The 16,478-nt window shown below is 41.9% G+C and overlaps 1 protein-coding gene across 1 annotated transcript in view; it reads right to left on the bottom strand.

Annotated features, from left to right (window-relative positions):
- LRP6 (LDL receptor related protein 6) overlaps positions 1 to 10,113 on the bottom strand; it is a 189,082-nt gene extending 178,969 nt beyond the window's left edge. Inside the window, exon 1 of the mRNA XM_077807430.1 lies at positions 10,042 to 10,113. Coding sequence (XP_077663556.1) covers positions 10,042 to 10,096 — 55 coding nt within the window. The 5' untranslated portion in view covers positions 10,097 to 10,113. The remainder of the gene's footprint in view (positions 1 to 10,041) is intronic.
- Between the last annotated feature and the right edge of the window lie 6,365 nt (positions 10,114 to 16,478).

Raw genomic sequence — 16,478 nt, 5'->3', positions numbered from 1 at the left:
TGGGAAGTTTAGCTAGTGGTACAGTGCAGTATATAAGTGTGTATAGCAGACTGACAGAACCGTTTCTAATAAGATAGTATGCACCGTGTTTGAATAAGGCAAATCCAGGCACAAACAAGTACAAGCTCCATTATTATGTACAACACGGAGGGAGAGTACCCAGGCACACAGCATGCACTGAATTGGAACACCAGGCATGTCAAGGGTAATCACGAAGGCACTGCTGAGTCTAACACAACTGCATTGCATAGTTTTTCCATTCTTTGTGGGAGCTCAGTTCTGGCGGAGGAATGATTCTGAAAGATGTCCTTTTTGCAAAGTGAATTCGAATTACACTTCAGAATGAAATTTGACTACAAGCATGACACACAGTTTTACACAGACTGATTCAAAACCACAACTTGTAGTGCATTCTGCAGGGCTGGCTGCTGAGAGTATTAAACCTTCCAAGTTGTTGTAACATTTAGAAACCAGGCATCCATCAGTGAACAATAAATCTGAGGATTTTTTTTTTCCCTGAGAAAACCTGAAGCTTTGAATAAGTCAACAAGACCTGATCACTCAAACTGGCAGCATCAATAGGAAATGCCCTTTATGCATATTATTTAGTACCCATTTGAATTACACAGCATTGGAGAGGGAAAACTTGTTGCAAAAAAATTCATCTTTCCCTGTGTAACTGACATGGGGTTTGTTTGGTTCTTTTAGGGACATAGGATCTGAGGAAGCGATCACACTGAAAAGCATGCCTTTGTTCAAACAACACTGTTCTGTGCTTTATTGAAGACATGGCAGATGATGTCCAAGTGGAACTCCTCTGAGAACGCAAAAATAGCAGTAACTACTTCGCAATTCAACTTGATGAGTCAGCCAACATATGTGTGCACATGCGTGCATGCTTTGATTATTTGCAAGTTACGTTTCTGATAGTTCTATTGAACACTTGCTCTCGCTAATGTGCAAAAACAAGGTTTGTGATACTACAGCAAATAGTCAGAGATTTCTGCATGTAATGGGCACAGTGTTTTGCAATCTGCCTGCCTGGAGCCATTCGACGATTGGTAAGAATAGTGGTCCGATCACATCAATGCAAATCATTACACCTACCAGCTTATGGCTTCACTGTTTTGTACACAATCTTTTTGCCAGCAAGGAAATAGCTGAAAACCCACACCTAATCCTTCATGAAGCTGTAAAAGCAATGCATTTAATTAAAGGCGCGCCAATGAATTTGTGTTTCTGTACACTGCTCTGTGATGATATGGGTTTCCCCTTACTATTAAGTCCTCTTTCATACTGACATGAAGGGAAAATGGTTACAAGGTTTGAATCATGAACAAACCTGCAAGTTTTCCTCAATTTTTAGCTCTCCCCCTTTGCTGACATTTTCAATGACTTATCCAAGTGCAAAGAAGAAACCAAATGGTTTCCTCTTCTTTCACATTTTGAAGGAGCTATAAATTCAGAAGTTAGCATGTCCAACCCAGCTGTTCAGCTATTCTCCTAATGACCCCCAGAAGAGAAAGATGTCATTGACTTGACAGCATAGATTGGACCACTTCAAGACAAACTGAGAGGGACAAGACTGCAACTGACTTTTGCTGAAAGAGAAAATACAGAGCTTTTGTAACATCACATTGTTATCCTCACTTCTCTGCAACTCAGCATTCTCTTCAATAGTAATGAAAAAAAGTATCTATCACCCTATAGTCCAAAGTTACTTCATTTCAGTATACTTCCCAGTTAAACTTAGTGCACAGCACCTTTTGTCAGCTCATCCACCACACTGAATGCTGCGAATTTAAAGGTTGGTCTTCCTTTACTAATGGAATTCATTTACACAGCTTCACAATTCTTAATTTTTGTACAGTTACATAGTTTCTGTGCAACACAGGAGGACCATCTTTGACCACTTGCTGAAGCACACACCAGAGATTGGTATGTAGATTAACAAAAGTCAAAACAAAATGTACATTTTAAATGTACAAGTTTAAAATTAGCTTTCGGTAAATCAAAACTGTAAATAACCAATCCAAAGATTTCATTTCAATGCCTCAAAAGCATTAAATTTGCTGTGGCGTTAACTTAGGAAACAGAATTTCTACTTCAAATGAACAGATAGAGGTTTTGGAGGTGGGAAGGGAGGAATCTACTTTAGCAATTATGATTACTAGCAACTTTATTTTTTTAAGTTATTGATCAACTAATGTAATGCAGGTCCAACTGTACTTCCAAGGCACCCATACAAATCAGTTTACACATCAAATGTGACAAATATGTAAAAAGATTAACAGATAAGAAATAATCCTACAAAAACAATTTTATAAAACACGTAATTCACATCTGTCTCTTTTCAGATTAAGCACTACAGTTCAAACCCAGTTTTGAGAAGTTTTAAATATTGCATCTATTTATAAGCTTTGCTCTTTTGCATGGTATACGGTATGATTATTAAACCTCAGTGAAGTTGCTGCCTTATAATAACATCACTGATTTTCCACATGGACATCATAAAGTGGATACAAGGCTTCCCAATTAAACCGTGTTCTATTCTGAATGGGTTACTTTCTCCGTTAATCCATTTTTGCACAAGAAGATTCTTGGATTTCCACAATGAATTAAGAATAACTGAGTACAAATTATTTTATTCCTTGATCGATCTATCTATACAGTGAAAGAAAAGAAGCTGAAATTCAGAATAATCCTAAATTTTTGCTACTTTTTACATGCAGTCAGTTTCCAGAATTTGGCCAACAATGGCCAGGACTACAGCAAATAAATTACACTCCCTCTAAGTATTTTGAATCTTTGACAACCGAGGGCAACTAGGGAAAAAGTTTGTTGCTAGAAAGCAACCAAAGTATAATAAATAAAGATAATAATATGAAGCAAATTCCCCCCCCCCCTTTTTTTTTTTGGCAGCAGGCAATGAGGAGAAGAGGCTGAAGGGGAAAATTATGTTTCCTTTTATTAATTCACATTTCTATTTGAATAGTGGGAAAAATAGTTTGGCTAAGTGACAGAATTATTATTAGTAGAATTATTCATGTAGTTACTTAATTAAGACTGTAGATTTCCCTTCTCTCCTCTCTCAGAGATGAATAATTTTCAAATTTGACACACAGTGCTTACACATGGCCCTCAAACAGAATTAAAACGATATTGTCATTTCTGTTACATTGATTTAATTGTAATACAGAGTAATTCTATTTGGGTAATATAATCCCATAACAAAAAAAAAAATCTTTGCAGATGTTGCCATCTTCCATATCCACATATATAAAAGCATTCATTATTAGCACATCAGAAGCCAGTGAATATTCTATCTTTAAAATATAATAAATAATAATCTATGTTAAAACTTTGGGGACTTCTCCCAAAATTAATACAGAAAGTTTAACTAAAAGAATGTTAATAACTAAACTACAGTTTAAATGGGATAATCCCAAATGCATATTATTAATCCAGTGGGGAAAAAATGGTACAGTATTCACACACTCTCCCCTCAGATTTTTAGGTTTGACTCCATTTTGAAGATGCTTTAGGGTCCTGCCAACTGACTTGAAATGCACAGCCTTATATTTTAAACAGTAGCTAATTAATCACTGTAAAAAGAAAAACAAATTTTAGTAAGTAAAACACACAAGGACATAATGGAAAGGAGAAAACAATTATGACAAGCTAATTTCTAATGCAAATACCATCATTTTAGTCAAACTGAGCTCGGCCCACTTGGAGCAAATAGCTAATCTTCTCACACTGTGAATTCCTTTCCATAAATATTTATAAACTACAGGAGCATTTGGACTTAAATTAAGTCTTTATTAGCGTGTTAATTTGCCTGCCAAGTATAAATAGCTTTTTCCTATTTAATTTTTAGGGCAGTCATCACCCAGCATTTATAATTGTAGATGCAATGTTTTCCCCTCCGAACACCTGGAAAATTGTACTTTTACAGAACTATGCTGCCTCTTCATTTATACTGGCGAACGATTATGCAACGCTGGTTAAACTGCTCAATACGTGGAATAGGTTGTGTAAATACTGGTAGTTATTTAAGAGAATGAATGCTCTTTTCACCCAAATCAACTATTAGTAATAACCAGGCAAAGAACAGAGACAATCCCAAAAAGGCTTGTCTACAGTTTGCTCAAAAGAATAATAACCAACCATCACATGCCACCACTGGACAACGCTACACTTGTACAAACGCTTGTGTCCTACACATAACAGGCATCCAAAGTGTGCTGCAAGCACAAAGGGCTTGTCTACACTGGCACTTTACAGTGTTGCAACTTTCTTGCTCAGGGGTGTGAAAAAACACCCCCCCCCCCAAGCGCTGCAAGTTTCAGCGCCATAAAGTGGCGGTGTAGACAGCGCCCCAGCACTGGTAGAACTCTCTCCCAGCGCTGGTAGCTATTCCCCTCGTGGAGGTGGCTTTTTTAGAGCACTCTCCCAGCGCTATGCCGTGACTACACAAGCCATGTTAAAGTGCTGCCATGGCAGCGCTTTAACACTGCCAGTGAAGACGTGCCCTAAGTCAATGGCTGGGACAAGTGGCTTAGCTGGGCTTTAGATGAACAAGTGTCATCTGCCTGATGTGAACAGGAAGCCACGATCAGTGCAGCAGCATTCCTTCATTTCACAGTAAGCACCCTGCATCAGGCATCCATGGGGTAAACATCTGTGGTTACAGGAAATCCCTTACCAGTGTTTTAACTTGCAGCAATAGCTGGATATTAAAGCATGTCCCTGATGTGCTACCTCACATAAACTGCAGATAACTTGCTAAATTCTATGCTACCATCTGTTTCCAAGAGCCATATTCATGGACTCCTTCAAGCTGGCCCAAGGTTGATGAGGGCCCCCTGCTAGAACTATCAGTCTGTTCAGGTGCAGCACCCCTCTGTACATAAAGGTAACAAGGCAGTTTGCCAAATTGGGAGAGGTCCTGCACAAGGCCAGGGATAACAGCTGCATTTCTGGTGCCAACCCAAAATCCTCTCTCCCACGTATGAGAAACTGGACTCTCTTGGAGAACAACCCACCAGCAAGCCAACTCACATAATTAACATTTGCCAGGAAGCTAATGAGGATGAATATGCCGGGGACAAAGAGGACAGTGTTGAAGTCTAAAGACTGGCTGCCAGAGAAAACGGATGGTGACAGAACAGGAGATGAGTGTCTGACTGTGTGTCTCTCTCATATGCGCACGCAATGTACTATACACTACTTGACTTCAAATGAAGAAGTAAATATAGCGATGAGTGCACTGAGGTGGATTGCTTCAAGCAGGCACATATGGGATGCAGTATTACCAGAAGGGTAGAAATATTTGTCAGAAAGGGTGGAAATTCTCTGATTCCCAGAAGTATGTGAGTAAGAACTCGAGCAGAGGAACATTCCTGAGCTGCTATCCTCTAGCTGAAAAATTTGCACAACTGCAACAAAACCCCCAGCCCAACCTGCTGTCCCTGCAGTCAGATTGTCACTTCCAGCTAAAACTTAACAAGAGAAGAACAAAGATCCCTTACTGGAAGGTAACGGAGGAGGGAAACCTGAAAATTATTAATATCACTCTGAACAATATTTCTGTAAGCTATTATGATTACATTAAGTTCTTCCGTTGAATAGTTTCACAGTACACAGGTGGATACAAGTACTGCATCACCTTCATAAACCACTGACAAAGTAAATTACAACAAGAACAGGAGTACTTGTGGCACCTTAGAGGCTAACAAATGTATTAGAACATTAATATTAAATAAATAATAATAATAAATATTTATTTATTAATGTTCTAATAAATTTGTTAGTCTCTAAGGTGCCACAAGTACTCCTGTTCTTTTTGCGGCTACAGACTAACATGGCTGCTACTCTGAAACCTGTAAATTACAAATGTATCCAAAAAGAAAAAAATACCAGTGAACTCCATCATATTTGAACACACTTTGCCATAATGCTACTTTATATTTTGCTCCCAGCCACAGGTGCTATAATCACCTTCCTAATACTTTATTTAAAAAAAAGTTTCAGTGATGATTTAATGAGGATGAGGGATACAACTGTGGAAATTACTGTATTAATGATGGCATTTACCAAACCTTAGATCATGCTGGTTTCAGAAAGCTCTCAGCTGAAATACGGCAATGACAAAGGCAAACCAAATGAAAAATATGGCATGCACAATGCCAGACTGATCTCTAAGGAATGATACAAAGCCAATTAAAAATGGGCTATCTTTTATACATACAGGGATTAAGGGACAGGGGGAATGTATTGTGGTAAATTGGAGGAGGATCCTCTAAGGTCTAATCTCCAACACTGGCGCTCCAGGTCTCAAGAAACCCTTTATCTGAAGACTTGAAGCTCCCATTGGAACTCCTCAATGCTGCTATAAGACCCCAACTAGTTGTTTCAGAATAGAACAGGATACAGTATACCTCTTCCTCTTCTCTGCTCCCAGCATGCTGTTTGAGCAGCACCTTTAGTCTCTACTAGCCCAAGGAGCCTGGTACCTGCTAGCCTTTCTAAATTAAAAACAAGAGAGTCTTTACACAATGGTACCACTGGACAATTTTTTTTTTTTTTTTAAAAACAAGTTTTTTGAGCACATTAGGAGTTTGTCAAAATATCAATCATCCAACAGGCATTTCCATTCCTTCAAGGACTGATTCTAAATACAGGACAGCTGCAGGTCTGTCCAACACAATGTCATGATAAATTTGCACAAATATAATTTATAAGCTTCCTAGTCAATCAATTCTTGATGCACTCCTGAACTCTCTTACTGATCAGTGAAAATTAGGAAGTTTTCCCCCAGAAGGGAAGAAGAGGTAAGCCATCAGTTCCCGCAGAATCTAACCTGTTCTTTTGTAAAAGAGAAGTTAAGTTTCTAGCACCTATGACTGAGGTAACTTTGCAAATGTAAACCTGTGTGGTGTCATTTTCCTTCGTTAACAGAGAGGCCTATTGCCCACTACTTTGCTCCCAAGCAGCAGCGGAACCTCTAAAAGATTCTGACCAGTTTCACTGCTACTATTAAAAATACTATGGGTAACTGTGAAGCTGACATGAATCAGCTCAACCTCACTCCTCTATGCCCTGGGGAAAACTCCAAGCAGCAGCAACAGCGGGCACTGTTGATGTTCAGAAAAGAGGAAGCTGCAATCCCAAAAATAAAACCCAAAGCTGGAGGAGGCATACATTAGCAGTGACTGCACCAGCAGTCAGGAGGTTCTGGGACAGTGGTCTGCTCTCCCCCACACCCTTCCAGCACCAGAATAGGTCAGAGGCCAACATGAAAGATGGGAGTCTTTTAGTAGGATCCAGGGACATCTCCCCCTTATGAACACCAGCATTCTCCCCCCCAGCCGGTAGTGGGACCAAGGTTTCACCACTGGAGAGGCCCCACATATTACGTATCAACCTCTGGCTAGTAGGTGCCTAGTATACTTTTCCCTTGATCATGAGGGTATAATTTGCTAATTAACTGGGATCTTGCATTTAAATGTTACTGGTGTTAATCCAGCCAAGACTGGTAAACAAATGATCAAAAATTCCTACTGTCACCTGGCTAATCTTTGTGATACATCAGTGGTTTCTTTGCAGTTTATCATGGTCAAATATCCAAATCAAAGATTAGCATCAAAATGTGGCATCCCTAAGTAATACTCTTAGAAGACAGAATGCTGCAAAATAAGAATGAACTTCAGTTCCATTCCTGTGTATAAAGGAGGGGCTTCAGTCTCCAGCACTGTCAGCTTGGCACATTTCACAGCACCCAATTCACAAACCAAGAAGTAAACATATGCACAAAAAATTTCACCCTTACTCATGTAAAAACGTAGTTTTACTTCGGACAATATTCTATGTGGGCACAGCTTACCTTTGCCTCATTAAAGGGCTGCTGACGCCTCCTGGAAATTGAACACATTCTGTTCAGAACCAATTCTGCTTGCATATCATGTATCTTCTTTATTACGAAAGACATATGCATAAAAATACTATCTTTCTTTCTTCCAAGTTCAGCTGCTCCTGCTGCTTTTCCCAACCTGAAGTAACAATTAAGTGCGGTGGAAATTATTGTAATGTCACAGATAGAAGATTATGATTTCAGGTGGGGGAAACAAACAGCAGGAGCAGATGAACTCTAAAGAAACAAAGATGCTGTTTTGATGCAAATATACTCGGCAAAAGATAGAGGGAAGAGAGAAAAAACGACAATCCAGAATGGTTTATAAACTGAATGTCTTTCAAAGTTTCCTACAAAGCATCAGCGGGTCTGTGAAGACTTGCAAAAAATATATAACTAAGAGCTGATTGATTTGGAAAAATGACAGTCATGGTGCCAATATCCCACTGACTTGTGTACTCTTGCTCAAAATGCAACTTAAGGAAAAAAAACAGAAGAATATCTGGTTAAAGGCAACAATTAGTGCTAGATGAATTTTTATTAAGGAAATGTATGGTTATTAAATAATAAAGTGTACTGCTCAAAATACATTATTTTTTCTCCTTGCCTGAGATCCAGTTACTTAAAATTGAACTTTACAGCCACAAGTGGAGTATGAAATGTTATGTAGCCCATTTAAATAAGTAGTATACTTACATTTCTCCAACAGGATGCAATATGGCAAACAGATGCATGGGGGGGGGGGGGGGAGAAGAGAGCTTTCCTCTTCCAGAGCAGTGAGCAACTGACTATCAAGCTCTTCCTCCAACCCAAATCCCCTTCCCCCAAGCTCCCATCAAAACAAATTAATGGTTGCAAGCCAATTTTTAAATCAGAATGTGATTACTTTTTTCTGATATATCAAAGAATCCCTTCCCTCATTAACTTTGGAAAAGGACAGTGATGTGATGGATATAAACACAGGTCTCTTCCCCCCCCAAAAAAAGGATTTTAAACAAGTAGAATCGGTTACTGTAATCAAATTTACAGCATACAAAACCTTCAGTTATCTTTTTGTTCTCTGCAATACAGGAAATTGAGGGGAGGGAGAAATTAAATTTTGTATTATATTGTATTAAAAACAGTGAATGCCATTTGGCAGTTCATTTCGAATCCCTGATTTGAAAAATATATCAATATTCATTCCATATATATTAGCCAAGTCTATCAACATCCTTTACAATCAGCCCTCTAAAACACAAACTTCTCTCAAGTCCCAGAATGAACCCAATACAGATCAGAAGAGTTTTATTCTTCTTGCCAAAAGAATGAGGAGTCTGGTGGCACCTTAAAAACTAAACTGATTTATTTGGGCATAAACTTTTGTGGGTTAAAAAAAAACCCCACTTCTTCAAATGCATGGATTCTTCTTGCCAACTGTGCACTTATTCCGGTGCATATAAAATCCAATGAAACGCTAGATTATTACATACACTTTTTTTCAGTAAAGTGTACAGGACTTCAATTATCTCTAAGCATTTCCCCTAGTGGATAGGCCCAGGGGGCGACCAAAACAAAAAAACAACAAACCAACACACCCACCCACCGCGATGTTTTAATGCTTTGCTCTTTGAAACGCTGCCCAGAAGCTCCTCACCCCCCTGCCTAACCCATCCTGGATTACGTGCAAGGAGAATTGCAAACCCTGAGCTTTTTTTTTTTTTTTTAAAGTTTGCAAAAACAAATATATATACATATATATTTTTAAGAAGACTCCTGAGCACGCAGGATGAACAGAAATAACTCCAGCCACCCCCACGCAAACATCACGAAGCCCAGAGAATATTCGCCACCAGGTGATTTTCTCTGAAAGCGACTCGGGGGCTGGTGGGGGGGGGCGCACAAGCCCGTGCCGTGCCTCCCAGCCGCCCCGGCCAGCGCAGGGCTTGCCCGCGGCGCTGCGGGAAGGTCGCTGGGGGAGGAAGGCTGGCCCCATGGCACTGCACAGAGCGGGGCTGCCCCTTCTCCTGGGCCCCTCTCCCCCGCGCCGGCGGCCAGGCCTGGCCTCCCCCCCGGCCGCGCGCGCGGAACGTGGCCACGGGCAGCGACCCCCGCAACTTCCCCCCCCCCCCCCCACGCCCGCTCACCTCGCACCAGGGCGCAGAAACTGCAGAGAAGCAGGCTCCGCAGCGCGGGCCCCATCTTCCCTCTCTGCTCGCTCGCTCGCTCACCGGCGGCGGGGTGGCGGCGGCGGCGGCGCTGCTGGCGGGGGAGAGCAGCAGCACCTCTGCTGCCAGTTCATACTTCCAGGCGGGGGGGAGCAGCTGCAGATCCCCCCCCCCCGCTGCCTGGCTCTAGCAGGCGGCTGGTCCCTTTGCACCGGCCGCGCAAACGCGCCCGTCCATGCTGCCGCCGCCGGCAGTGTGCAAAGGCGGCCGCAATTCCCCCATCCAACTCCTCGGCCAGCCTCAGCCGCCGCCGCCGCCGCCTCCCGTGCACAGCAGCGCAGGGATACACGCCCCCCCTTCGCCGGCTCAGCCGCCGCCGCCTCCCCCGGACGGCGCCCCACGCCCCAGTGCAGCGCCCTCCTCCGGGGCCAGCGCTCGCACAAAGCCCGCCGCGCGCCGCCCCCCGACAAAGGCAGGCGGGGCGAGCCCGAGCCGAGCCGGGCGGCGCTTTGCCCAGGCACCGTGCCCGGGGAGGGACGCTCCAGCAGCCCCTATCGCATTCCGATGGGACTATTTTCCTTTCCCTCCTCCCTCTTTTTTGGGGAGTGGGGGTGCGAGGCGGTTGTCGATTCAACACTGGACCTGGGAGGGCCGGACCTACTTTCAGCCACAGAGCAAGAGCGAAGAGCAGGAGCACAAAGGAAACTCACAGCTGCTGCTCCTGCTTCAGGTGAAGGCAGCCCTGGCTCCGGCAGGCTACGTGCTAGCAGCTCGGGAGAAGCTGCGGGAGACAAGCAGAAGGGCCCGTGCCTCTTTCCTTTTTAATTCCCTTTGTCTAACCACTGCAGCAAGGCATTAACCACACACTGTGAATGAATCAGTACTAATGGCCCTTGAACCAGCTGGATATGCAGGGATCTCCGCGATAAACTTATGGGACCAACCCTGCACTCCTTACACAGCAAAACTTCCACTGACTTCAGAGAGAGTTTTGCCTAAAGACTGCAGCTTCCTTCAAAAAAATCCTTTCAATCCCACATCAGCCAACCCCCAAAATAAAATTTCTGCCAGTCACGCAACTGGGTGGAATAATATTGACATTTAAATATTTATCAGTCTCATAGGCTTTTCCTGATCTGGCCTCCTGATTGAATTAGAAACCCCCTAGGGGAATGGCTGAGTCATGTAATATTAAAGTATCAGTATCCCTAGAAAAAGTTGAGCAGCATTGTAAAATGAAGCTACAGTGTGGGGTCACTATGGGCTGCAAAGGAATTTTTTTTTTTAATCTTTCCCAGTGCAAAAATGTTATTTATTCTTTTTAACAGAACTTTGCTGCTTAATTGGTGCAATGATGCATGTCTCATTTCCCAAAAGTCACTAAGGGTTCTTTTTGTCCCCTTCACTGAATCAATGCAATAAACAGTTTTGAACAAAAATAAAAAAACACAAACATAAAACCACACAGTCAACATTTCACATTTAAATGTAACAATAAACACTTCCCAAAATATAGCCACTTAAGCACCCCCCTTCTATGTCAACTACTATAAACAGATTTTTAAATATTTAGTAATTCACTCCTAGAAGCTTTTAAAAAAAAGTTTTATTTCCCTGCATATTTTGCTCTTTCCTAGTTGAAAACATTGAATGAAAGTTTTCTTGCATTTCCATAGCTTCTTTCATCCGATTTACAAACTCCACTTAATGATTTGTACTAAGAGACATAAATACCACTTTGCCCACCAAGGAATGCAGCAGCTGTTTAATAGCACACAGACACAATACGCAACAGCTTAGGGCAGAAGTTGAGAGAAATACCATATTAAATTTAAAGGGTCATATTATTCTCAGATCTACTACAAACACAGGAAAAACAACCCTTCCAATTTCATAGTTTACTTTGTTCTTTCCTGGTGATCATTTATAGTAGGATGTCAGCACCGGAGACAGACTAGGGTATGGGCCTTATAGATCCTTGCCTAGGGCCCCAGTTTCTTGAGTCTTGCGATTACATCAGAATCTCAACTTTCATTTAAAAAAAACAAAAAGAAAAGAAAAATGCATTGTAAGTTTCGCATCCATATGGTTGCAAAGAAAAGCTAGAACATTTAAACAAGAGTCAAACCAAAGCAACAATATCTCTGCATCTGCAACACTAGCTCTGAGAGATGTGAACTGCCTCATTCATCCCAATGGTGATAGAACTTCAAGATCCACTGGTCTGGGAGACTCCATCGACATCACCTCCAGTGGTGGACTCAGTGAGGCCCAGCTACCAAGTTGATTTCCCCAGCTGCTAGTGTAAATATTGGGAGGTCCCCTGCCTACCTGGGGCTTGGAGAGGATGCCCCATTACTACTCCTGGAGAGATATGGAAGACTCATGTTGCTCTCTCTGCCTCTCAGCTAAGAGACATGGCCTTCCCTATTTCTGCCACTCCATCTGGGGGATGGGCTCACAGGGGGGCCCATGTCATGATGTATCTAGGCATTGAATTCCCTTAAATCCAGCCCCAGTCAGCACAGTTACCTGAGGCAAGAGCCTGCAGGGGAAACATAAAATTATTTAAGCTGTACCAGAAAAATTATAATAATTTTCACAATATAATGTAAATTGTAAAATCAGTGTTGTATAACAGTGATTAGCCTTTTAACACAAGTATCTAGAGTCTGTGATGAATTCCCTATCATAATCACATAAAGTAGAGCTGAGAAAACCCTCAACCTGAGAGCTATCAAGCCTGACCCCCTGAAGCATGCAACACATTTCCCTACATTATTCCCTCTAGTGTCTTATCTAATCTTTTGCTGGTGAAACTTCAGTGTCTTGACTACCGCTCTTGGGAGTCTGATCCCCTACCTAATTGCTCTCACTCTTAAAGACATCTTCCCTGAGGTCCAGGCTAGTTTTATTTTTAGTATTAAAACTTTACAGCATTCCATGTCTTCACCATGTCATTGTAATGCAAGTCTTCTCCTTTCCTGATATTATTTCCTTGAAGGTACTTAATGAATGTTATTGGCTTCCTCTACCTCAGCTTAGCCCTTTGTTCCCACAAGTATCAAGTCAGATCCTTCAATCTCTTTTCATCAATGCTATCATATCTAGTCCTATTCTGAACCTACTCCCTATTTTTCTTCTTATAATACAGAGGCCAGAACTGTGTGCAATATTCTAGGTGCAACAATACCAGGATAATATAAGAAAGGCAAGGTATGTGAGGTAAAATCTTGTATTGGACTAACTTCTGTTGGTGAAATGGACTTGCTTCCAATCTTCCTCAGGAAGAGCTCTGTGAAGCTCAAAAACTTTTCCCTCGACCAACGGAAGCTGGTAAAAGATATTGGTTCACCTAGCATGTCTTTCTCATATCCCAGGACCAACATGGCTACTACAACAATGTAAAGACAATAAAACAAACAAAAAACCAAGGCACCTACTCTGCTTTACTTGCAATTCATATGCACAGAAATTAGTTTTTCAGATGGACGACAAAAGGAAGTAGGTAAGACAAATGGCCTCACCTACACCTGCAGGTCTGTCATACTGTTTATAGTATGTTACTTGATTTGAGCTCAGAGTCAGAATAAAATAAAGGGGAGTGGGAAAAGGGTACATTTTGAATTTTAATAGGGATTCCTCATGTTAATTAACATTTAATCACTGCCTCAAAGTAGAATTTCTGGGTCACAGATTCAAAAACAGTCCAAGACCCCCAATCCTGCAAAGAGATCTGTGCAGGCTAGCAGGCTCTTACACCAACACAAAATCCTGATTAAGTCAGTGGGATCCTTGTAAGACTGGGGCCCAAGTCAGTAGTGATCAAAAGCAATTAGTGGATTATGATTGCCCAGCAAATGAGTTTGTGGCTACCACATCACAGAAACCACCATCAGAATTGAATTCTTTGCTGATTGTCTCAATGAGTCCAAGAATTCAATGGGCACGGTGGGTGAAATCCTGCCTCATTGAAGTCTATGGCAAAACTCCCACCCGCTTCAGTGGGGCCAGGATTTCACCCCAAGACTCTAGCTCACCCCTAGAAGTAGGACCACAAAGGCAAGGCTGAGGCACAATAGTTTGGGGGGATAGAGCATTATTTAGGGAAACCTTATGCTGCTGTTGCCGGTGTTGTAGCTGATACTGTTCAGTGCATTAACAGAAGACATTGGCTTTCAGTGCTGTCAGTCTGACACTTTTCCCAAGCCTTAAACTCACTGTTTAAAAAGAAACAGATTTAATTCTTATCCTCCCTAACCCTAAGCCCAACCCCTGTTCAAGTATAAGTGCATTTACCATCATTTCATGATAAATCTTTGGGAAGAGGTTTGCCAAGAGTTTCTCTTCTGAAATGAAACAGCTCTTTAAAGTGGGGCTACTTCAACAACCAAGTAGAAAGGGGTTAGATTATCTTGTGCATAATTAGGGTCAGCATTAATGGGAGATATTTTGTCCCTCACCACCTCCCCCATGCCATGGGGAGGTGCCTTCAACTTTTCAACAGGAAATAGGAAGCTCACAAATAGATTTCTTTGGATTGAGAGAGAGAGAACATTTTGGTTTTCTTTGTTTCTAAAGCACCACCTCCACTTGTGATCCTGAGAGGTCCTCTCAGAGCAATCCTCCTCATCTCCTCTCTTCTTCAGATAAACCTTGAGATGAGAAAAACTAGAAGCATCTCTCTTCAGAGCCCATCAGTGCCACTGCTGTTACCAGAGGGGACCATTTACACAGCAAAGCAAGTAATTCATCTCCTTCACCTACAGAACCCTTTCCTTGTGGCAGATCATATAGCAAATGGGGACTTGAAGGGACAATCAAAGTTTCTGCTCTCTCCTTACATCCTGTTCGTTCTCATCTTATTTTTTTCACTGATTCTTTTTTACCCTTCCCCCTTACCAGAAAAGGTGGCGGGTTGCTCAGCCTCTATTTGCATCTCCAGATAACCAAACCACAAGTGCCCTCCCACAGCCAAGCACTGCAACCACTGCAATAGCTTGGACTGTGCCTGAGCCACAGCCATATATATATATATATATATATATATATCTCTGTAGAATTTCTACTGAAGTGTCATATATATAAGCCACTTCAATAGAAATTCTACGGGGATACCCTGAGAGTAGGGATGGAAGCCTTCAAGGACCTGCCCACCACCTTACTTGCAGCGGGGAGGGAAAGAGAGGGGGTAGGGAAGGAGGAGCATATTTGTAATGGTGGCCTGGGTGGATCTGAGATCATGTGATATACCCAGCCCCCACTCCCCGCTCCTTTCCTCTCCTCCTCTAACTCTCAAGCTTGAAAATTCTCTGCCCCCCACCCTCAGAGCATGGTTCTGTTGTAGTGCTTTCAGCTCCCCACATGTAGGATTCTGATCCCAGATTTACACTACCCGTTGGACTACAGGGCAGGCCCAATATTTATTAATGTTTAGCATGCCTAAATTTCAAAGCCAAATTATGAAAATGTCATTTGAGAAAGTTACAGTTTTAGTATGTTTAAGTACTTTAATGCTCCATGGATGAGTTAAAACATCCTTTTCAAAGGGATCACATTTTACACTGAAATGCACTGAAGCATTGTTTTGTTTTAGTTTGCTAAAAACTTTCAAAAACAGGCAGCATATGGGCCCCATTAAGTCTAATGTGCATGCATTTTAAAGCAACAACAATTTTAAAATACTTCCTTTTCAGAACACTTTCATGGAGTTCAATATTTGCAATACGTATCCTCAGTTTTTACCAATTAAGCGTTGCATTGCAGCCTTTGAAGCTTAAGAATTAGCTATTGGTAAAACACTGTACGTGTTGTTCACACTATTTTAGTCACAGGGATTGGTGGCCCAAGTCTATGGCTATGGTTAAGAAAGGGAGGTCACCATTTCAGGGAGTAGTTAAACACACAACAACTTTCATATGGCGGCTTTCATTCCTGATGGGCCTTAAAAACTAAGAAATACAAGCTGTACGCAGGGAACATCTCATCTAACCCTAGCAACACAGCCACTTCTGGGATGAAATGCAGTAGTTAACAGTGCACAGAAACACTCTCGTTTTATCCAGTTCAAATTGCAGAGGGAATGTAGCTAATCAGAACCTAATCACTCATACTGGAACTCAGCCAGGATACCAGGGCTACCACCTTACCTCTCAAGAAAATTACTTTGAGATTTTCAGTAGCAGTTTCTCATAAGGGGCTTGGGCTTTTTACATCCATTCTACATCTGTAGGGTAGCACTACAGTACCCCTAAAATCAAGCTGAGTCTTTGGTTCAGTACAGATTCACGGGAGGAAAGTGTGCCCCCTATTGGCTCACCAACACCATTACCTGCTGTGCCTCACATCTCATACAGTCCATATCTGCTTAGATTGTGAGGCAGGATCACAATAAAGAGAAGGTATTGGAGCCATTC

The sequence above is a fragment of the Eretmochelys imbricata genome, chromosome 1 (genome assembly GCF_965152235.1).
Source record: "Eretmochelys imbricata isolate rEreImb1 chromosome 1, rEreImb1.hap1, whole genome shotgun sequence".
Lineage (NCBI taxonomy): Eukaryota > Metazoa > Chordata > Testudines > Cheloniidae > Eretmochelys > Eretmochelys imbricata.
Note: the sequence above shows the minus strand (reverse complement) of the source record. Positions and strands in the feature narration are given on the sequence as shown.